At 39.0% G+C, this 22,503-nt stretch overlaps 2 protein-coding genes across 2 annotated transcripts; both read left to right on the forward strand.

The window, feature by feature from the left end:
* The first annotated feature begins 3,349 nt into the window (after nucleotides 1-3,349).
* Nucleotides 3,350-13,931, forward strand: sepsecs (Sep (O-phosphoserine) tRNA:Sec (selenocysteine) tRNA synthase). The gene is made up of 12 exons (XM_042511806.1): nucleotides 3,350-3,459; nucleotides 4,411-4,526; nucleotides 4,604-4,758; nucleotides 5,443-5,561; nucleotides 5,797-5,955; nucleotides 6,141-6,294; nucleotides 7,451-7,553; nucleotides 7,718-7,847; nucleotides 8,832-8,923; nucleotides 10,829-10,922; nucleotides 11,105-11,195; nucleotides 12,704-13,931. The coding sequence occupies exons 2-12, from the start codon at nucleotides 4,413-4,415 to the stop codon at nucleotides 12,948-12,950; spliced, it is 1,458 nt and encodes a 485-aa protein (XP_042367740.1). The 5' UTR covers nucleotides 3,350-3,459; nucleotides 4,411-4,412; the 3' UTR covers nucleotides 12,951-13,931.
* A 3,253-nt stretch (nucleotides 13,932-17,184) lies between these two features.
* Nucleotides 17,185-22,082, forward strand: lgi2a (leucine-rich repeat LGI family, member 2a). Its single transcript, XM_042512374.1, has 8 exons — nucleotides 17,185-17,476; nucleotides 17,679-17,750; nucleotides 18,656-18,727; nucleotides 19,203-19,274; nucleotides 19,618-19,689; nucleotides 19,891-20,060; nucleotides 20,254-20,418; nucleotides 20,510-22,082. The coding sequence occupies exons 1-8, from the start codon at nucleotides 17,214-17,216 to the stop codon at nucleotides 21,325-21,327; spliced, it is 1,704 nt and encodes a 567-aa protein (XP_042368308.1). The 5' UTR covers nucleotides 17,185-17,213; the 3' UTR covers nucleotides 21,328-22,082.
* Nucleotides 22,083-22,503: the final 421 nt, after the last annotated feature.

Here is a 22,503-nt window from a genome sequence, read left to right on the forward strand (position 1 = left end):
CACCAGCAATATGTTGATTTGCCCTCCCTGCCCTCGTGAATGGACTCCAAACTCTGGGTCCAGGAAGGAAGGCAAGATGTTGGCATAGCTGTTGATTTGGAAGCCCTGCTATGCCATCAAATTGCCATCTTTCTCTCCCCTTTGCAGCAAAAAAGCACCACGGACACAAAGTTGGAAATCCTACATGGTCTTGCAGTGCATAAAATGTCTATAATTGTCCATATAGTTCTTGTCATTTTTAATACTTTAAAGTAATCTGCTGTGTGTGAGGCAAAGTGTGTGTCTTTTGTCACTGGGGCTGTGGCTACAACCTACGGGATTACAGTATGGTAAAACTTTTTGAAAAGTAAGCAGCCCCAACAAATGTATTTCTGTTAATCTTTGTGTGAATGTTACTGTTTTTAATGGTATTTAAGGGTTGTCACTAATTTAATTTACTGAATACATTTCAGTTGAATATCATTTTTAAAAATACGTCGTGGAAATTAATTATGCTAAAGATATTGTATTCGATTTTTCTGAATATACATATGCACAGGTTTTTTTCCCTGATGTAATGTCTTTTTTTGGACATACAAATCTTGTTTATTATTATTGATGATTATTAATTTCAGCCCTATTACCCATATTTTCTCATACTTGTTGCTAGCATAATGATATAAGCATAATGATAACATGATAAGGCAAAATGACAATTTTAGGCTAAAAGCTACAATTAATGTACTTTTTAAAACATATGATAAATACCTAAAATATAATGTATTGTTATAGATTTAAATATCCAGTAGTATATAAAATCAATTAAATTTGCTTTAGCTTGAACATGTTCAAAATCGAATTGTTGCACACATATAAATATCTTAGTGATATTAATTCAGTTATATAATGCTAAAAATATTGTTATACTCTTTCATGTAAGTAAAAGTTTGAATGCATGGCTTATTTGTAACATAATACATTTACACCAATTTTCCCCTACTTTTACTTAAAATAAAGATTGTATACTTTAACCATTATCGTGCACCCTTAACCCTTTAATGCCACACTATAGAAATGTGTTATTGTTCATATGACAGGACTGTTTTGTCAAGTGTTTGTCAAGGTTTTAATATTAATAGTGTGTATATTTATGTGGTGGTACAATTAAATGACATTGGCTGTTTATTACTTCTAACGTCAGCTTATTAATAAAACATCACTGATTCAAAAATAGAAGCAAATTAACGTGTGTACTCCTATTTACAAAAATACATCTAAATAATTTTGATGTGTGTATTTCATTTATGTATTCATTTACTAATAAAGTTCAACTGAGGATTTATACGTGTGTTGTGGAAATATAATCATTTAAATTAAAAAAATTAACTTAAAATGATTTTTTTAAAAACACATTTAAAACTGTAAAGTGAATGATGAATTATGGACAGACTTTGTGGCGTAGCGTTTGAGGAATCATGGCTGATTCATGGTTGAGTGGAAGGAATTAGTGATTGTGAATAACTATAACCCTTGTAGTGAGCATTAATCAGACTTATGTAAAATAAACAATCAAATGGGTGTTTGGGAAAGCTAGCTGGGAGAAGGTGAAGGAGAGTGATGAATACTTGAATCAGATTATATGACTACCGAAACGCTTGATGATATAAGAGACAGTCTCAACTGATGTCCATTCCTCAGAGATGAGGCAAAATAAAGAGGACAGTGGGACCATGGAGAGATGATAATGTAAAGAGACAGTGAGAAACAGTGCATTTAATGAAGACCCATCATTCTCAGCATACGATCGTTTATGTGCCTTACACGTTGAGACAGGAGAAATGCCACCATGCTTATACAAAAAACAACAAATCATCAACTATTGGATGAATCTGAGAAGTTATGAAGATAGACGCCCTGCCAAAAATTGCTGCAGGGAAAGGGAGAGAACCCAAAAATCAAGTGTTGGCAGGACAGGAGAGAGTTTTGTCTGACTGAGATATGGCCCATAATCATTGTGTGATTACTCTAAACTCTGATTGTAGATCTGAAAATATTTTGATTATGACAAGGCATTGTGGTGAAGAAAATCTGTAAAGAGCGGCAGCAGCACTGAGATGAGGAGACGAGGGGAAGACATTTACATTTAATTTATAATAGAGGGAGTATTGTGAGAAACGGAGGGAATGGAAAGGAGGAGTTCATATTTAAATTACACTTCTCATTACAGAGGGGCTTCTCAACCCTCCAGCCAGATCATTGTCAGATACCAAAAAATTGTAGAGCATGTGCTTGTTGCAGAAACTTCTATCAGACAGAAAATTCATGATGGAAGAAATGTTAAGATTAGGGCTAACAGGAGAAAGAGGAAGCTGGAGGATGGTGGAAATGGAGAAGGTAGAAGATGTTTGGTGAGCTTCTTAAAGAGCAGGGGCCTATGCATAAGGGTTCTTGGTGGGCCCCCTGCCCTTCCTCTCTTGATCCATGTCTCTCTTATGCACCTTTATTATATTGATGGTGCTCCAGTGGCATAAGCAGTCAATCACTTGGCTCTCACTACATTTAGAGACAAATCAAATTTGTGATAAAGCATTGATTTAAACAAGAAAGGTAGTGCATAAGAAAAGTAGTTTAATTAGTATGAAAATTACTTAAATTCATCTTTCAAAAGTCTTTAAAATGCTTAGATATGGGAGGTAGGATTTTTAAAATCTTTTTTTTCTGTTGTTGCATTGTAAAATCTCAAAAATAATTAGTAACATCTTTTTAAAATTACAAATAAATAAATATATCTTCTTTAACTTGCCTTGATGGGAATCCAAGCAGATGTACATGCAGGGTGAAAAACAAACCAAAGCCCAGACAGAAGTGCTAGATGTTTCCTCATTCTCTTGGTAAGCCAAATAGATACTTTAAAAATACAAATAAAAGTAGACACCTTAAAATGGCTTTTTATTTCAACATTTGACATAGATAATCTAACCATTTCATTGGACAAAAGAAATTTCATGTTTTATGTCATAATAAACATTTTGGCAAAATAAATGTGTCCTTGAATTTTGAGTTGAGTTGCATTTAAGAAGTCTTAAAAAGTCATAAATCTTACTTGCATTACGCTGCAGGACCTTTATACAAAGTTTTCTCTTTCAACTGATTTATTAAGTCAAATTTAATACAGGTACAACACAAATTAATCGGAAATAAAAAATAAAAATGCAAACAATGGCTAAATCGGTGGATAATAATCAGCGACTGGAAAAATTTGACAAACCGGGCACTGTAGGAGTTAACTAACTCCAGGAGGTGGCAGTAATGCAACGCGGAGGATGTAAACTGCCGTTAAATCCCAAAGAAGAAGAAGAGTCCCTGCACTTTCACGCTGCTTCTTCCTCCTGTCTGTTTTCATGTGTTTTTGGCAGTTTGGAGGCTTGTAAGGCTGGTCGATGGTGTGAAACACGGGGTGTCCGAAGGGACAGCTTGTAGGTAAGAAAATATAATAACTATCATTCACCAAAGCGGCCCTGCTGAAACTATACGTCCCTTTTCTCGCGTGAAAACATTAGCTAATTTAGCATAGCTGCTAGCAGCTTTGCTAAGAGGTATACCTCGATTACAGGTTATTAAATTATAACTGCGCTTACAGCTAACTTTAGCATGCATGGACTTATTTACAACTTCTGTGGTTGGTAACGACTTGTTTAACACTGCTATATCCCAGAGTTTCATGTTTTTATGCGCTACTTTTTAATGTTCTTAAAGTAGAATAACTTTATTTTTGTAGCAGATTAACTTGCATAAAATGCAATACAAAGCTGAACATAAAAGGACTGTCAAAACATTTGTAGTCGTAAAAGAAGATGATCAAATGGATGACAAAAAAAATATTTACAATAAAATTGAAACTGCAGGCTAAAACAAGATAAAATAATCATCAGTTAAAAACGCATTTTGGAAGAAAGTGATGATAGAAAGATGTTAATTAAGATTTTAAGCAAATTAGCGTGATATCTTTTTAAAAAAAACATGGGAGGAAGGCAATGAGGAGAAATGCCCCAAAAATGAGCAAGAAATTATGAAACAGTACAAAAAAATATTATGAAATTATATTTAAATTATTTCATTGTGAAAATTAGAAAAAAATTAAAACAATCCTTTCTTCCTTAGACAGTGTTACCTAGCTTACAAAAAGAATTTTCTAAAATCATGAATTTCTTGCAATTTGTGACACATTTGTTACCAAGTTGCTTATTGCTTTCAGCCCATATCTTTGAAAGAAATCACACCAATATGCTCAGGGTTCAAAGGTTTAAATACTTGTTAAAGGCATCTGAAGGCAGCATGAGAAATATGATGTTGCCCCAGGTTTCAAAGGGTTAAAAGATTCAATGCACCTGAGAGTTGTCTGCTATCGATAACATGAAGTTTGTTTGACAGAGATGAACAGTGAAAACTTCAGCCTGAGTGAGAAGATCGTGTCGCCGTCCTACATCCGACAGGGGAGCCAGGCCCGTCGCAGCCATGAGCAGCTCATCAGACACTTACTGGAGCAGGTAAAGTCGACAGCTGCCTTCATGTTTCCTTAAGATCGCTGCAGATTCATCAACTTTTCATGATGTGTGTGTTGCAGGGTAAGTGTCCAGAGGAGGGATGGAGTGAGAGCACCATAGAGCTCTTCCTGAACGAGCTGGCGGTGATGGACAGCAATAACTTTCTCGGTAACTGCGGTGTAGGAGAGAGGGAAGGCCGTGTGGCATCCAGCCTGGTGGCGAGACGACATTACAGGTTCAAGTTTGGCAATAACTTTCTATTTAACATAATGTTATATGTAATCATGTCAGCAAACAGCCTAATTGTTGTGGATTTATGCTTTTGTCTTTTAGTTTTTATTCTGTGACAGCTTTTTAAACTTTGGAGGCTAACCAATACCGGATTTGTGAGGCAGATATTCATATTTGAGAAATGTAAGAATATATTTACATCAGCTGTTTTTAAAAGAAGCATTTTTAAGGATCCCATGAATTTTGTTATTAAGGGATTGTGACCAATTTATGTATATGAGCATGAAAATTCATTGACTGTGTTCCTGAGACATGAGTTTGACCCCCAAAAATCTCAACTCAAGGTCCTCCTCTATTGGTTTGGCTCTACCCAACATATTATTAAAGTGTTGACATCACATTCTTCACATTAGTGAAGAAGTAATAGTTTTGAATCATGTTGTACCTTTAGAAGCTGTCAGTGTAATAAAGGCTTTTTTTTTTCCTACAGAAGAGTGCGGTTCCTTCCTGTTTTTTCTAGATGTGTTCATGCCCTTCACCAAACAGCACCACCTTTTTTGTGTATTCAGAAGTTGGAGTCATACAAATGCTCAGTAGTGATATGTTAAATGTATTAGATTTGAAAGCTTCACAAAGTTTAGGAAGTTGTTTAACAGTTCCTGTTGTGACACTCGGCTGTTTTGTTTAGGTTGATCCATGGTATAGGACGGTCAGGTGACATCGCTGCTATTCAGCCCAAAGCTGCAGGATCCAGTCTGCTCAACAAACTGACCAACTCAGTTGTGTTGGACATCTTAAAGCTCTCAGGTGTGTTTATCTTATTCAAACTTTGGGCAAAATGTACTTTTCAAGAACATTCAGTGTAATATAATGTACATATAATAAGCTGCATACAATGCAATACAGCAGATCACATAAGAAAGGTGAGACGGGAATTTTACTTTGTGTAAAATCGGTGAAGTGCCTTGTTAATTTGCGTTTTTACTTGTAGGTTGTGAATGAAAAAAAAATACAAGCATGGTTTCTTTGTTCTGGATGACAGGTGTCCGGAGCGTGGCGAGCTGCTTTGTCGTTCCCATGGCAACAGGAATGAGCTTGACTTTGTGCTTTCTAACCCTTCGTCATCGTAGACCCAAGGCTCGCTACATCATTTGGCCTCGCATTGACCAGAAGTCCTGTTTCAAAGCCATGATCACAGCAGGTGATGATGACATCAGTGTCCGATGCCCTGTCACCCTCACATCCAGTGTCTGCTGCATTAATAATTATTTGATGTGACTTGGACTTTCTGTTGCTAGTGAATTGTTTTTCTTCCTCACAGAAACATACACGATCCCACATGTCGCTTGCTCATGTCTGACTGCTCATATCTGACTGTTTCAACAGGCTTTGAGCCGGTGGTGGTGGAGAATGTTCTTGAAGGTGATGAATTGCGGACAGACTTGGAGGCAGTTGAACACAAGATCGAAGAGCTCGGAGCTGAGAACATCTTGTGTGTTCATTCAACGACGTCCTGCTTTGCCCCGCGGGTCCCTGACAGGTAACATGAAATAGATGTGGCACGGACACGGCGCAACATCTGACGTTTAACGAGCTGTATTTACGCAGCTGGTCGATTTTTTTCATGCCTCCGTGGAAGCATTAGGGACGTCCCATGCTCGTGAATGCAAAATCTCAAGAAAGCCTTGAGGGAATTTCTTTGAATTTGTGCCCTTGGATTCAATGATGAACTGATTAGATTTTGGCAGTGAAAGATCAAGGTCACTGTGACCTTGTCAGACCCATTCCTGTAATCTTGATATCTCAAGAAGGCCTTGAAGGAATGTTCTCAAATTTGGCACGTACATCCACTTGAACTTAACGACAAACTGATTCAAATTAGGTGATCAAGTGTTACTGAAACCTCACAAACTCACAAAAATGTTTTTGCCATAACTTAAGAATTCATGTGCTAATTGTGACAAAATTTGACACAATTGTCTGCGATGCTAAAATGATGAAGTGATGACATTTGACTTCCAAAAGGTCAAAGGTCAACTGCGACACCATAATGTTCTGCACAACACATTTCTGGCCATTGTTCAATGTCATAACTGGGGAACAGAGGGGGAGACATTTGGACAGATGCTAAAATGGTGACGCTGATCTTTGGTGTCCACTTTGAAACTGTGCTGATAGTATGGATCTCCTGTTCTGTCAGATTGCAGATGTGTGTGGAGCATGCATAGTTAGCTGATTTGTAGAAACATCCACATTTTTAGCATTGTCAGTTGTATACGTCACCTCCAAAAGGTGATGATTGAACAGAACTGTGTAAAAACAAGTAAGATCTGTTAAAGGTGATAAAGACACCTTGTATCAGAGGCAATGCAAAGCAACTTAGTGGCTGGTTTTAGATTTCAAATAAAAATCAATAAATTCAATGCATCCTGTAGCTACTTAACTCAGTACCAGTCAAAAACAGCAGCAACCACACGCTACTAAAACGGTGTCTGTGTAGCAGCTAAAAAAAAAAAAAAAAAACACTGCCCTGCCTACGTGACATGTTGCATCCGTGCCCCATTTATTTTGGCCGTTAGTTTTGTTTACTCTTCCCCCGTTAGGATTTTCTAAATGTCACAGTCATTGATTTATAAATATCAGTAAGGATTTCATTAGATTAGTCATTCCTTATCATTAATTATCTTGTCTTTTAGGCTTGAGGAACTGGCTGCTGTGTGTGCCAAGCATAACATTCCCCACATAGTTAACAACGCATACGGAGTACAGTCGTCCAAATGCATGCACCTTATACAACAGGTTGGTATCCGTCATCCTCTATCCATCTCTCGTTTGCATTTTGAAGCGGTAGAATGTTTGTGCTTGTCCTCACTTGCATTTGGACTCGTGTTTACATCACACGTACTATTCTCACTGGGGACAGATGGTGGCTGCTTAGTGTTTTCTTGGCCGTCTTTCATCAGGGGGCTCGTGTTGGAAGAATTGACGCCTTTGTGCAGAGCTTGGACAAGAACTTCATGGTTCCAGTAGGTGGCGCCATTATCGCAGGTTTTGATGAATCCTTCATACAGGAGATAAGCAAGATGTACCCAGGTAATTACTTAACAATACTGTGATTGAGCTACATATAGTGAGATTATCGAGGTAATTTATAAGTGGATGTGTATTTAATTTTGTTTTCTTTTTTCCTTTTACTTTCTCTTTTTTTCTGCAATTGTTATGGGGAGCACATTTACATCCACACTACATCCACATATGATGCATTTTAGGATATGAACCCAGTAATGATGTAATTAATGATGTTTTTCATTTGCATGTTTTAATCGTTGGGTATTTTTAATGACAGCTACATTATTTTCAGTGCCTCTGAATCCAAACACTGCTTTTTAGTAATAGTAAGTAAGAGTTAGCCATCATTAGAAATGGCCATTGCTTGAAATGTACAGCACCAAAATGATACACGAGTTCTTTTTTTGCCTGACAAAACACTCTCTAATAATTAAGAAAATAAACTTTCTAAAAGGCATCAGTGTTTAATTTTTTTCTCAGAAAGCAGCCGTACAAGAACTCTCAAATAAAGCCTTAAATGAAATCTGGTCCGAATGTGTTTCAAATGTGTGTCAGGGGCACCCAGTAGCTCACCTGTTAAAGTGTGTGCCCCATGTATAAAGGCTATGTCCTTGCCACAGTGGCTGTGGGTTCGATTCCAGCCCGTAGCATTTCCTCTCTCCTCCCCTTTCATGCTAAAGCTGTCCTATCAGAATAAAGATATGGAAAGCCCCCAAAATAATAGTAATAATCTTTAAAATATGTGTGAAATTAGGATTTGAAAGGAAAAGCCATCTGTTTTCTATCTTTTTGTTATTGTTAATTATTCTAGTTTAAAGTTCAGAATCATTTGCAATAAACTTACATGAAATGCCTCAACTTTACAGCTGCTGATGTTTCTTTGATTGTTCATAAAAGGTTAATGTAAGGTGTGCATATTTATACCTATTATTAGCTTTGCACACTGCAGACAGTTTCTAGTTTATTATTACTGCTTAATAAAGTCACGTGTTGGCCGTCTTTGTCCAGGTCGAGCATCGGCCTCACCTTCCCTTGACGTCCTCATTACTCTTCTCACTCTGGGAGCCAGCGGCTACAAGAAACTCCTGTTGGAAAGAAAGGTGATGCACATGCATGCACACATCAGCTTTTAGACATACTTTGTCACATACTTCAGGTAGGCTGTGATATCTGCATGATGCTTCCAGATGGTGTGATTAAAACATTATGAACTGATATAGAAATACAGCTGCAGCCTCAGTCGGAATATGTTTCTGTGCGTGCTGTGTCAACATCTTTCCCCCGAAGACTGAAACGAACCGCTTACATAAGTTGTATTGAATTGCAGTGGATCACATGCTATGACTGCGTGAGTGTGTAGAGCTCTTTACCTGCATACTGACTGGGAAATGAGACTTTTTCAGCGAGCAATGAGCTTTGTTGAGGGGGGAGTATGCTATAGGAGGATAAAATTGATCCAGAAGTTTCAGAAAACATCCCCTGGTGGCTCCCTGGTTTAAAGCAGACTTGCTCACAATGCAGCATCCCCCTCTTCAAATGGTAGGCACTGCAGCATTCTCACACCTCTGAGCTGCTGTACCATAAATGTACTGTAAATGTACTGGACTATATCTGTTTCTGTTGATGCTTAGACCTCAGGGAAATACAGAAAAAAATTACTCTTGTCTAATCTCGAACAAGCTAGAAGAGGACATTAATCAGAAAGAACCTCAGATGGATAATATTTAGTTTTCTGTTGTTTTCTGTCAGTTCCATCAGTGAAATTTTGTAATAATTACAAAGTAGACCTAAACCTTAAAATGAAACTCTGACAAGATGGCATGCAATACCCAAAATGCAATCTGTGTAAATCTGACTCCATAGCAGAAATATACATCTAGGAAATACCTCTGGCCTCTCTTATGACACAATGCCATCAAGGCTTATTGATTTCTCTGGGTCCACATCGTGCATATTTAATGTACAGGACCAATTTTCCATAGTGTCTGCAGAACTGAGTGATTTCCACACATCCCCCCATGGGGTCAGAAGCTTTAAATAATTCAGACATTTCATCTGTTAAGATTCATTTACAGCCTCAAGTAACCATTTTAAAAAAAAAACCATCTAGATATTGCAAAGAAGCAGCAGATGATGTGTGCTTTTTGGTTAGGATGGGCTTTAGTCATCACACACGCACTTATTGTCCGCAGAGACGTAGCCGTGCACTCTCTCCACCACTTGCACCCCTCCTCTCCAGGGATAATAAAGTCATCCATTGTTATTAGAGAACAAGGAACACTTAGAGACACTTGACATCATTGAAAGGCTGTTTGTGTTTGACTCATGACAGAGAAAATATTTTCCTTCTTGATGCTTTCAAATTAGGAAAGTATGAGTCAGCAGAGTATGCAGCAGACACACACACATACACCCACTGTTGCAGAGAGCAGATCCTTTAATGTGCGATGCTTCACTGGGGAATCTGGCGCTGGTAGCCAGCAACAAAAACACTGCTATTTGTTGTTGTGCAGGTCTTTGCCGCCTGGCCTGTGCTCCTAACATCTGTGTACACTGCCCTCGCTCAGCTTACCACACACTGTTTTGACACTCTGAACCAAACACACCTTGTCAGCATATTTAAAATGTGTTGATGTTAAAAACCTTAGGGTAAAAGCATGTGTTCCTCCTCTTCTGCATATCTGTTTGATCCCAGAGGTGGATGTGTGATAGGAGTGAAGATCCTGGCCAGAGAGGGAGAGGAGGTGGACACGTTGCTTGTGCTGAAGGTTGGAGGGAAACGCACACAGTCAGGCAGGCAGGGGGAATAACTAAATGGGAAAGGGAGGGGTTTGAGCATGGACCAGCCTGCTTGCAAGTGGATTTGCTTGATTAGCAATAAAACCAAGGCTGCTGCTGCTAAAATAAGAAAGCAGCATTGTGCTATTTATAGCTCTTTCTTATGGCCCCTGCTCCCTCCAGTTCTGTCTCTCCATGCGTCTTCTCTGTGTGTGCATGTCCTGCAGGAGATTTATTTGTTCCTGGCTCAGGAGCTGAAGAGTCTAGCCTCTGCACACAGGGAGAGATTACTTCACACCCCACATAACCCCATTTCACTGGGTAAGCACAAAGTACTGGATACACACCAGCAGCTTTACAAACTGTATGTCGTGCCAATGTACTTTAGTTTCGAGTTTTTTGTGTTGAGAAAGCTACATTTCTAATCCTGTATTGGTATTTATCACTTGAAATGTCATATAATTGTGTATTTGTGTGTTGGATTTGGCACCTTTCTCCTCCAGCCATGTCTCTGGATGGTCTCCAGGCTGAAAGCGACAAAGCAGTGACTCAGCTTGGCTCTATGTTGTTCACCCGGCAAGTGTCAGGAGCCAGGTATGAAAACTTTAAAAAGGCAAAAAAATGGGGAGGGAATGAAAAACTAGAGGGTATGGAGGTGCCTGTGTTTGTGATGGGGAGAGCCAAAAAGTCCAGTTTGGCTTTGTCTATGTCCTCCAAAATGTCGGGACGAGCTGTGCATTGCCAAACAAAATGGCCAGTGGAAGTCAGCAATCAGCCAGATGGATCTGCTGAATCTGGTGGAGCGGAAACTACTTTAGGTGATTAGACTGCCCGTCCTATCAGGGCAGCATCCTAATTTGACGGGATATTTTCCATCACGATCAACAGAGCAGTGTTGTCTCCTCTGAGACAACAGACACAAAGAGTGACAGCCATGTTCTCGCTCCCACTGCTAGTGTTATTTCTAAGCAGGAGGGAGGAGGATTTGCAAACTTCATTGTTTATTTCTGCCTCAGTCACTCATAGCTGCAAAATACCAAAATGCTTTTTATCATTTGTTTTCCATTTTTCCCTTCAGTGGTTTTTTACCAAGCATGGGGGCCCTTCTAAATATTTTAAATATCCTGAATGAATGATTTATTTGGGTTATTACGTCCTGTTTGTTTTACGTTGTGATTTTAATGCACTTGTGTCTCAATTGCCTCAAAAAAGCCTAAAAGAAATAGCCTCCTCACTTCCCTCCTTCCTCTCTTGTTTTCTTTCAAGTGAGCATTTTCCCATGGTCAGAGTGCAGAGCGTATTCAAATCTTTTATCTCAGTAGCATACGCAATGAGATGCATCGACTTCTAAGATTTATGCCTCATTGACACACAATGTCTAATTTATTGCAGGATGTGACGCACATTTATTAAATGAGGTATATTCAGTGTTTACCATGAATACTGTGCAAGAGAGCTTGCTTTCTTCACCTCAACAATGAGCTACACACAACATTAACAGAGATCTACATCTTATTATAATGCATGTCTCTGCCATAATGGTCTCTCTCACCCCCATAGTCCCAATAGCGGCCCAGTAATTGATTTCACATTAAAGTGAGTCTAACCTGTGCTGACGGTGGTGAAACTCTGCCAAATTTCAGCTGCATGCGTATTGTTTACACGATTGGGGAGTTTGATACTCAAAAACATACTGCACCTCAAAAGATGATGTGTTTATCACTTCAAATATCCACCTCTGAAACACTTACAGGTTGCAGTGCGTTGATCGTACAGCAAATGCAAAAAAAAAACGTAACAACATACCAGTAAATTAAACTTTTAACCTTACTAAAACAACATCTTGGTACGCCTTTCTTGTGAGGACCTCTGAGCTCAAATAAAACAAATGACATGCTGAATGCTAATGGTTACCTGGCCAGATGGGATGCCATCAAACCAGGCCATGTATGATCTGCATTACTAGTAGTTATATCTCAAGTGAATAGTTTAAGCCTTAGCCAGGTCATAGTTGTCAAAATTAAGAAATTGAAGTTGTTTCCCATCATGTGTAATGGTCATTATTTTATCACATTATCCTTGTTTTTCACCCATGTTTCCAGGGTAATACCATTGGGCAAGGAGCAGACTATAAGCGGGCACACGTTCCGCGGCTTTATGTCGCACTCTGAGGCATACCCCTGTCCTTATCTTAATGCTGCTTCAGCTGTAGGTATCACTCGGGAAGATGTGACGCTGTGCATCAAAAGACTTGACAAGTGCCTGAAGACCCTGAAGAAAGAGCGTGATGCAGCGAAAAGTAGTTCCCCAGCACTTCCATCGTGCGAGGAGGATACAGCTGGGGAATGACCGATGGAGCTGAAATAAAAACTTTAACAGGCGAGGGAGTTACTCTTAGTTTCAGCCCCCTGCTGCTTGCACTTCTTTTAATCCTAATTTGAAACGGGTTTATGTTTTAAATGGCACTTGCGCATGGATTATCAATCCAAACATTATGAAAATGTCAAAGACTCGAGCGCAGAAGCAATAGCTGCCGATGAAACGGCGTGCAGGTGTTTATTACAAACAAAAAATACACAAGCTAATGTCACTGGTTAATTCCCTCCTCTGTGAAACTAATTGGTAGGTATTGTATGGACACAAGCTGCATACAAATGCTTCTTGGGAGCATATGGTTGTTCACCACTAATACATAGTTAAACCAAAGCCTTGCATTGTTGTCTATATTGAAAATGCTTTACTTTGTTATGGATTTTGGACTCAGAATAGATTATGGATTTACCATTTATGATGGCCTGTACTTCCTGTGTGTCTTCTCTCTTAATTAAACCCACCTGAAGCCTCTGCAGTGCAGTTATGGGATTGAATGTTCTGTAAAGTAGCCAGATTTAGAGTTTTATGCAATACAATCGTGATTCCTCGTTTTTTCTTTGGTAATGTAAGGCACACACATGGTTGTGTTTCTGTTTTAGGAACACATTATGCTTTTCCACAATATTGATATGTGAAACCATATAGCTTTATAATGTAGTATGTTGTTCCATGTCTTCTGCAGTGTGGTGTAATGCGATACAAAGCCGCTGAGCCATTACCTCCATTCCATTTGAACCCGGTGTATTGGATTAGCTCATTTACTTTCAGGCTGTGGAACTGATGATCAATGAAGTGGACCAAACACAGGTGACTCCTGTGTTTAGTGAAGGAAATGTTCTCTGAACTTGTACTTTCTGACCATTACGGGATAGTTAGGATTTCTTGGAGTGGTGGTGTATGTGTGAATTATCCTCAGTCTGCATGCCCCCAGTTTGGAGTAGAAAAAAAAACAAAAACGAAAACACCTTGCTGTCAGATGGCCCTTTCCAACAGGGAACTAAAGCTGTTATCATATATATATATATATGTATATATATATCTCGTAAGAGCTGCGCACAGAGCCACTTGTAAAAACTATCCCTTTAACTATTCATGAGATGGGGGGTTAACTGTTACACTGTGTTTTAGTATTTAACAGCAAGGGATAAATTTGGATTTCAGTGAGAACTTCACCAGGGGAATTGATCTTTAATCAGGTTTTCTTACATCCTTTGTCGTATTCCCTCTGCTCTCCAATCTCAGTCATTAGGAAGCAGAGCAAGTAGTGCCTCGAGGCACAAGGATAGACTCCTACTAAAGCCTCACTGACTGTTGACTCATCTATATTTCGATACTGCATTATCCAAGTTCTTCCTGTGCCCTTCCCTTCATCTGCTGTGGATTATTGACGTTGATTGCTTGTTTGAATGTTTGGGCTTATGAAATAGATGCTGCTGCATGTTTTGGAGTTCACACACTCATTTATGGAACAAAACTAGAAGAACCGTCTGCCGTAGTTGCAGCGTCTGTGCAGGGCCCAGGTGTGCTTGGGTACAGCAAAATACACAGTCAGCATATGTTGGTTTTCCATTTGCAACTGGTTATGCAGGTTCTGAATGCATGTGTTGCAATAGCAACAGCAGAACCAATCCACCCAGCAGCCTTCGAAAAGTGGACTGGAGTCTGATAGATATTTCGAGAGTGCTGTATCAGCACACTTTGACTGTTCCCAGGCTGTACTGAACCATTAACAAAATATAATGGAAAAACACTTTGACAGCTCTGGTACAGTGCAGCACTCTGAAAAGCAGAGATGGCATTCACAAAATAGCTATCTTCTCAATGTTGTTGGCTTCTTTTGCAGCAGCAAATGTTGCATCAGCTCTGGTCAGAATTAAGTAATAACAGCTGTGGATGATATGACTGACTGATTCTGAATATGGAAGGTACATTTGGTTTGAACAGAGTTTGCTGCCTCAGAAGAAAAAAAAAAGGTTTTTCCTTCTCTCTTTTGTCATCAGTTTGCTAGGCCTCCCCATCTTTTGCTGTGGTTGCAGAGATGCTGTGGGGAATCGGGGGAGTCAGTCACTTTTTGTTGTCCCCCCCCCCCACTCGTATTGATCAAGTCTGCTGCAGTGTGTAAATCAGAAAAGGGCCCACTGAGAAACTGGCACGTGCCATCATGGTCTGTTTTTATGCAGTCCAGTTATCAGTGTATCAACTGTCAAGCATTGCAATATGGAAACAGCTCAGGTTAAGATCACAGGGAAAACATGCCACATTATGACCCAAGTTAGTTAGCTGATCATCAGCATTTAAATGTGTTCTTAAAATGGGAAAAGACACCTGCAGCCCCTTTTTTCTTTTAATCCTAAATTATTGTCTACTTCATTCTCTCCTCACCAAAATAGGCTGCCTTTGAAAATATTCCCTCTGAAATCTGCACTCCACACGCTCAATCATAAGTCTAAGTACCCCAGGGATGCTGCTGGATGACAAATGGCCCTTAGCTCCTAGCTCTCAGCAGCTGCCAGGTAGAGTTCAGCGATGATGGAGTGCCATAGTGGTACAAACAGGGCCATAGATTAACCGACTTGTTACCAAAGGGGTCACACTTTACCAAACCAACAGAGTCATGGATTACCAGACTGGTACCAGTAGGGACCTAGCTGGTGTATAGGGGCCAAAATGCTTCTGTCAACAGCATTACTCAGCTTCTTACTTACATAAAAAGTATTGACCTAGGTTTGTTTTTAAGAGCATCTGTCACTTGATCATTCGATAAATCACATGTCTGCTCAGAGCAGGAAAAGCCAAACAGATAAAAGGATTTAAGCAGTCTGTACTAGACTGCTCACTCTGTTAAAGAAATCCACAAAATATATGTAAATGTTGATTGAAACCCTAATGTATCCAGTATCAACTAATGTGACAAAAACAATCTAATATGTTCATAACATGTAAGTTGGACTGAAATAATAGATAAGTCAGTGAAACTGCTTTGCACCTTAATTAAATGCAGAAATAAATAAAGAACAAAATAAAATGTAATGTTACAGCTTGTTTATCTAGCAGCCAAAGATCTTAATAGGGGCAGTTAAGAACTGGTCCTCTTATTCTGGGATTTGTCAGATTTGGAAATGTGAAAGAGTATTGTTTAAAACATACAATAATGATTTAAAGTGTCAATTTGTACATGCAATGGCTGAAATATTTTGGTATACAGATTATCAGAAACTGGATATATATGTATGGATGGATCATTTAATTACTTCAATTTGTTGTAGGTTGACAGTTAAGGGTTGTCAATTTGATTGCAACAATTATTTGATGTTGTTCCTTTTTTAATTTTTTTTTTTTTTTAGTTTTATTGCTCCAGTTAACGTGTTGCTGTTGTTATTGGTATTAGTATCGTGTGCAGTCCTGTTTAAGAGCCACCTGGAGCTCACTATATGTTTTTTTAGTCTTTTGAACCCCCTTTTTATGATTTCATTCTAAAGATTTCTATCTTTCACTTAAGTCCAGCATTTCACTTCGAGCAGTTTGATAAATACGACCTTATGTGAATGCAGATGTCTCTACATATACTGTATTGTATACTCTGAAAGCCTATGCAGCTGCTCAGACAGCCATTGTATTCAGTTTAAAAGCTCCAGCAGCTGAGCAGAGGCGCTGTCCATGGTGCTGCAGTTATGCGCCCCTGAGATCCTCTGTATGGAGGAGGGGTACTGTACACCTTACTGTATTTAAATTTCCCTTAGTAACAATATATCACTTCCTTCCTGGTCAAACTGGTTTGCTTCATTAAGAGATTTACGAATGCATTTGTTTTTAAATGTTTTGAACAAACCTATATTGCAAAACCACCAGAAATAACCAAGATACGTGACAAATTTTGTAAAAAAAATGGCACCAAATTGTGCATGTGTACACAACTGACGTCGTTCGAAATTTATTTTGGAAATCTGTTATACTAGCCTGACCACACACGCTAATATAGTAAAACTAGTCTTTATTTTGATGAATGCCATCTATATTTACAGAGCAATGTTTGAAGCGCTTCTTTGAAAGCAGCCTTTATGTCCGGGTTTACTGTGGCGGCCACAAGCAATCTAATAAAGGCTTATTTTTTCCGATGTATGGCGCATGGTTGTTTAACCAACACTTATCCGCCCGGAGCTCTGACTTAATAAATAATGAAAGTGGACGGAGGGGAGCTGCAGCTGATTTGCTGATGTCAGGGAGCCAGTGCAGCATTTCATGGTGCAGGGTGTAAACGCGCGGTGCCATCTGCCTCGATCGGTGCTCACAGCAAAGCTCACACATGCAAGCCCGGCAAGAAAGATGCTGCCAACTCTCAAGATTTGGGCATTGTTTTCTGTGTCGCTCTGCTTCCTTTCTCAACCGGGTCATTTAAAGAAGGTTTTCCGATGTCCTTCAACATGCAGCTGCTCCAGGGAGTCCATCATTTGCGTCGGGTCCTCCTATGTGCCAAGGTTTAGCCTCAACGACATCAGTTCCTTGTGAGTAGTAATATGTTTTCACCTAATATGCATGTAAAATAGACAGCAATATCTAAGATTATTACATTCCAGTTGTCTCTGGTTGTATTTTTTAATAATGAACAGAACTGTAATAAGAGCTTGCTGAAAGGCATTGCAGTCCTTTCAGCATTTATTTTCCTTTGGTGGTTTTATGTTCAGCGTTTCTGCCTCTTTCTTTCAGGAGTATCGTCAATGGCACTTTCTCCGAGGTCAAAGAGGCAATGTTTGCCCACATGCCATCTCTCCAGCTACTGTAAGAGCACCTAAGCACATATCATTCCTCTGTGTTGTGCGTTTTTGTTTTTTTTTTTTTTTAGGAGTTACCCTTGCCTTGTAGCAAAGGCTCCTGTTGGGACAAAAATGTGCAGATTGATTTCAAAACAAATTGCTGACTTTAAAAACTCAGACATGCCTTCAATGTGAGTTTTTAACATGGCAAATGTATCAGGTGTAGCTTTATTGTGTCAAAGATCAGTCTAAAGCTGTAGTTACACAGAAATAATAAACTGCAGCACACATTTGTCCAGTAGGTAACTTTCTGTTATGCATTACTTTAATACAGAAAGAGTATGTCTGATGTCTAGAGTAAGTCTGGTGCATGTAAAGCAAGGAAGGTTATAAAAAGGGCTGGCATGTCATACTTACCAGAGGCCATCAATTTACTTCGTTACTCCACCAGTGGAAGCTATGATGCCAGCTGAAGCAAAGGCGTGGCACATTTAGAGCATTTAACAAAAGTCATAACACATATGGTGATTTACAGCTAAATACATATTGTAGTGGAAGTACAGCAGCTTCCAAAGATTAGTGTTCCCTTCCTTAATGGATCATTTTCATTTGATAATTGTCTTTTACATGTTGTATTTTGAATTAGGAGGAGTTACGTTTTAGTGCAATATAAGTATCGTTGGTTTACTCCCCTGTGTGGCAGGGCTCACTATTTTTTTTGCATACAGTTTGTTTGATAATATGTGTTATGCTTGACATTCTCCAGGACCACAAAATGGGAAATGGCAAAAAAAAAGTCCATAAGTTATAGTGATATAATTACTCATCCCAATCTTGATTTCAAATTTCATATTTTTCAGACAGATGCATAAAACAGTTCACTTTTTGGCAGCCAGCATCTGTTAATGTGAATTGTATTATTTATTACAGGCTTTTGAATTCCAATTCTCTTACAACTGTAAGGGATGATGCATTCTCAGGCCTTCCACATCTGGAGTATCTGTAAGTAGTTCTTTTTTTTCTGTAATCAAAGTAGTTCAAAGACATTCAGTTAATTAGAGTAATAAATAAACATGTTGGCAACACAACATGTGTACAACATTAATCAGGTATGACTGGATACAGCTACACATTTTAATCTTACATAGTAAAATAGTCCTCAAGGAGTGTTATTATGCGGGCATGAGGTTACTGCATGTGGTTGGATGTTGGTCTTGCAGACAGTGAATGAGGCAGGAAAATATTGATTGTACGCCCTCTAGTGGTTCAGAGAATCTCCACTCATTTGCCCACAATCAATTTCTGTGATAATAATAATAACAATAATGATAACACTTATAACAATGTTACAATTCTGGATCCATATTGTTGCTGATATAACTTCAGGCTTGATTAAACTGAATTTTTTTTTTTTGAATGTTCAAGTTAGGGACTTCCATACCAGAGTCTTGTCACTAACATGCTTTATCTTTCACAGGTTCATTGAGAGTAATAAGATAGAAACTGCAGCCAAATATGCCTTCAGAGGACTCAGGGACTTGACTCACTTGTATGTTCCAACCTTTAAAATCATTTCCAACACTGTTAAAATGTCTCATTTTTAATGTTTTTTGTTGAAATTATTAAATTTTTAATATGAGCAATTTCACAATTTTCAGTGATGCTACATAAGTGACTGTTGTTTTTTTTTTGTTTGTTTGTTTTTTGGATCAGGGGTAATGGTGTGAAACATTAATGGAGATAAGCTATAAAGTCATAATATTAAGTTGTTAAGTCAGAGTCATCCAGAATAATATAAATGTGAATTATATTTTTTCCATTTTCCTGTAATGGAGTTATTATATTCTAAATAGGTGCAATTTTCTGTATTGATTCATTGTTGTTTTTTCTAGGTCTTTGGCAAACAACAACATTAAAGCATTGCCCCGGGACCTCTTCATTGACTTGGACTCATTGATAGAGCTGTAAGTTTGTTGTTTGTTAAAAGTGTTGGGAAAGTATGCAAATAGTGTCCTCTGTTTCCTTTTTCATGATCTCTGTCAAAAATGTATCCTTGGTCCCATACATATCTTCTTCCTTTTCCTTGTTTTTTTTCTTCCAAGATGCCCTCTAGCATGTGTTTTTTTTGTTTACTTGCAATGATATACAGTACTCCTCTTCTGCAGGGACCTGCGAGGCAATGCCTTTGAGTGTGACTGTCGCGCCAAGTGGCTGATGACGTGGCTGAAGAATACCAATGCCACAGTGTCGGATGTCGTATGTGCTGGACCGGAGGACATGAAGGACAAGCGGCTCAATGATATGACCAGCCTGCATAACGAGTGCATCTCAACGGGTGAGAAACACCTGAGCCAGTTGGCCTTGTCTTTATTCTAGCTGTCACCAGTGTCAGGCAACTTATGTGGGTAATTTGACAAAGGGTAAATAAAAGGGAAAAGTGCAATTTTCTTTGTTTATCCTTTTAATTTGGCTTTGCTTTTCGAATTTTTGTTCATGGAAAATTTAATTCAGAATGTGCCTCTCCACAGATTTCATCCTCCATCAGTCAGTGGCATCAGAGTCTTTGTCTGTTGACACATTCAGCTATAAGAATGATGTCTATGTGACTATTGCTGCTCCCAGTGCAGAGAGCTGTATGGTTTTCCAATGGGATCACATAGAAATGAATTTCAGGACTTATGATAATATCACAGGTATGGCAATGCCCTCACAAACTGTCTCAGAATACCTTGGTTTAGCTTTATTCGTTATTGGCCTGTTTATTTCCTTTTCCCTGCCTTCCAGGTCAGTCCATTGTGGGGTGCAAGTCTGTTGTCATCCAGGACCAAGTGTTTGTCATTGTGGCTCAGCTCTTTGGTGGTTCCCACATCTACAAGTTTGATGAGGACCAAAGCAGATTCAGCAAGTTTCAGGACATTGAAGTGTCCAAGATTTCCAAGCCAAATGACATTGAAGCATTCCAGATTGGCACTGACTGGTTCTTTGTGATTGCTGACAGCTCCAAAGCGGGCCTGTCCACCCTCTATAAGTGGAATGATAAGGGCTTTTATTCATACCAGTCGCTGCATGAGTGGTACCGTGACACAGATGCAGAATTTTTGGACTTGGATGGGAAGGCCCACCTTATCTTGGCAAGTCGCTCACAGGTGCCTGTGATCTATCAGTGGAGCCGCAGCAACCAGAAGTTTATCTTGCAAGGTGAGATCCCCAACATGGAGGATGTTGTAGCTGTTAAGCATTTCCGGATCAAGGAGGAACTCTACCTGGCTATGACGCGCTATATTGGTGACTCTAAAATTCTATGTTGGGGTGCCAAACAATTTGCAGAGATCCAGGCCTTGCCTTCACGAGGCTCCATGATTCTCCAGCCATTTTCTTTTAAAGAACGTTACTACCTTGCCCTTGGAAGTGATTACACCTTCTCACAGATCTACCTGTGGGATGATGAGAACAAACTTTTTGACCGCTTCAAGGAGGTGTATATCCAGGCGCCACGTTCTTTCACTGTAGTTTCCACTGATCGCAGGGACTTCATCTTCACCTCTAGCTTCAAGGGAAACACACAGATCTTTGAGCACATCATCATTGACTTGAGCTTGTGAGGGGCTGTGCTTTGTTGCCTCTTCCTGCAATCAAACGTCTTCCACTAAAAAGATTAATTTGTGAAGGGAAAAGAAAGGACCAGAAGAGACTTCAACTGTTAAATATCAATTCCGCCATACATTTATGTCAAAAATAAGACCTGGGTTAAGTGGTGTTTTGGGATCCCTTTTAGTTTTTAAGGTTTCTTTACTGTTTCTCAATGGCCTTGTCTTATTATCTGTTCTCATCGTCTCTCAGACTTTCAGAGGGGGAGTCAAGAGAGTGGACAGTCGTACAAGGAGGCTTGTATTCTGTTAAAATCCAGCTGATATTTCTGAGGGTTGAAATATGAAATATAATTTGATCTATTTGGGTGTATGCATTTTAGTTTAATATCCCCTACGCTAGTGGTCTTACGTCCAAAATGTGTACAAGAGGACCTGAGAGAAAGATCATATTACTAATATTGTTTGTTCTCATTTAGGGCATGTTATAGGTGTGGTTTCTCATCTATGTGCCACTTACCTCATGTCCTCATACCATGTGGTAATGTACAGTTTGTTGCCTTATCTGCACTGGGGTTCTGTGTTCTGATGGGCCCACAGTGCCCCTTTCTGGCCGTGATAAAGTATCACACCCCTTTGCTTTTTCCATACAGGGAATGTCTTGAAAGCACAAACCTTTAATTGTCATAGCTGAGACCCCAGTCCTTGGAGTGTACTTGTCACGTGGAAAATGTTACTGTAGGTGCTATAGATTATATTGCGTACAGTGGGAAAAAAAAGAGTGACGAAGTGGTTAGTTGTTTTAGGAGGTGAAATATTCAGGACTGGATATAGCTAATGCCTTTATAGACTAACGTGTGAATGAAGTAACCTTGTAGTCCAGAGGAACTATACTTGGCAGATAGAAGCTCTTTTTATCCATTTAATGTTTAGGCGATGTCAGGGAAATTAAACCTACTAACAAGTTTGAAAAAATAATCATAGTTGTTGGATTGACATATTTCAACTTTTTGTTTTAGACTATAACTTTAAAAATAAAACTCCTCCTAAAAGACTCCTAACCACAGAGGTCAGTGGACTTACATAAATAAATTTGATAAAAGGACAGCATTTGTTGTCCAAAAATGAAGGAAACATAATGTTTATGTAAATATAGTCACCCAAGTTGAGAGGCTTTTTCCGTCTGTCATT

The sequence above is a fragment of the Plectropomus leopardus genome, chromosome 23 (genome assembly GCF_008729295.1).
Source record: "Plectropomus leopardus isolate mb chromosome 23, YSFRI_Pleo_2.0, whole genome shotgun sequence".
Lineage (NCBI taxonomy): Eukaryota > Metazoa > Chordata > Actinopteri > Perciformes > Serranidae > Plectropomus > Plectropomus leopardus.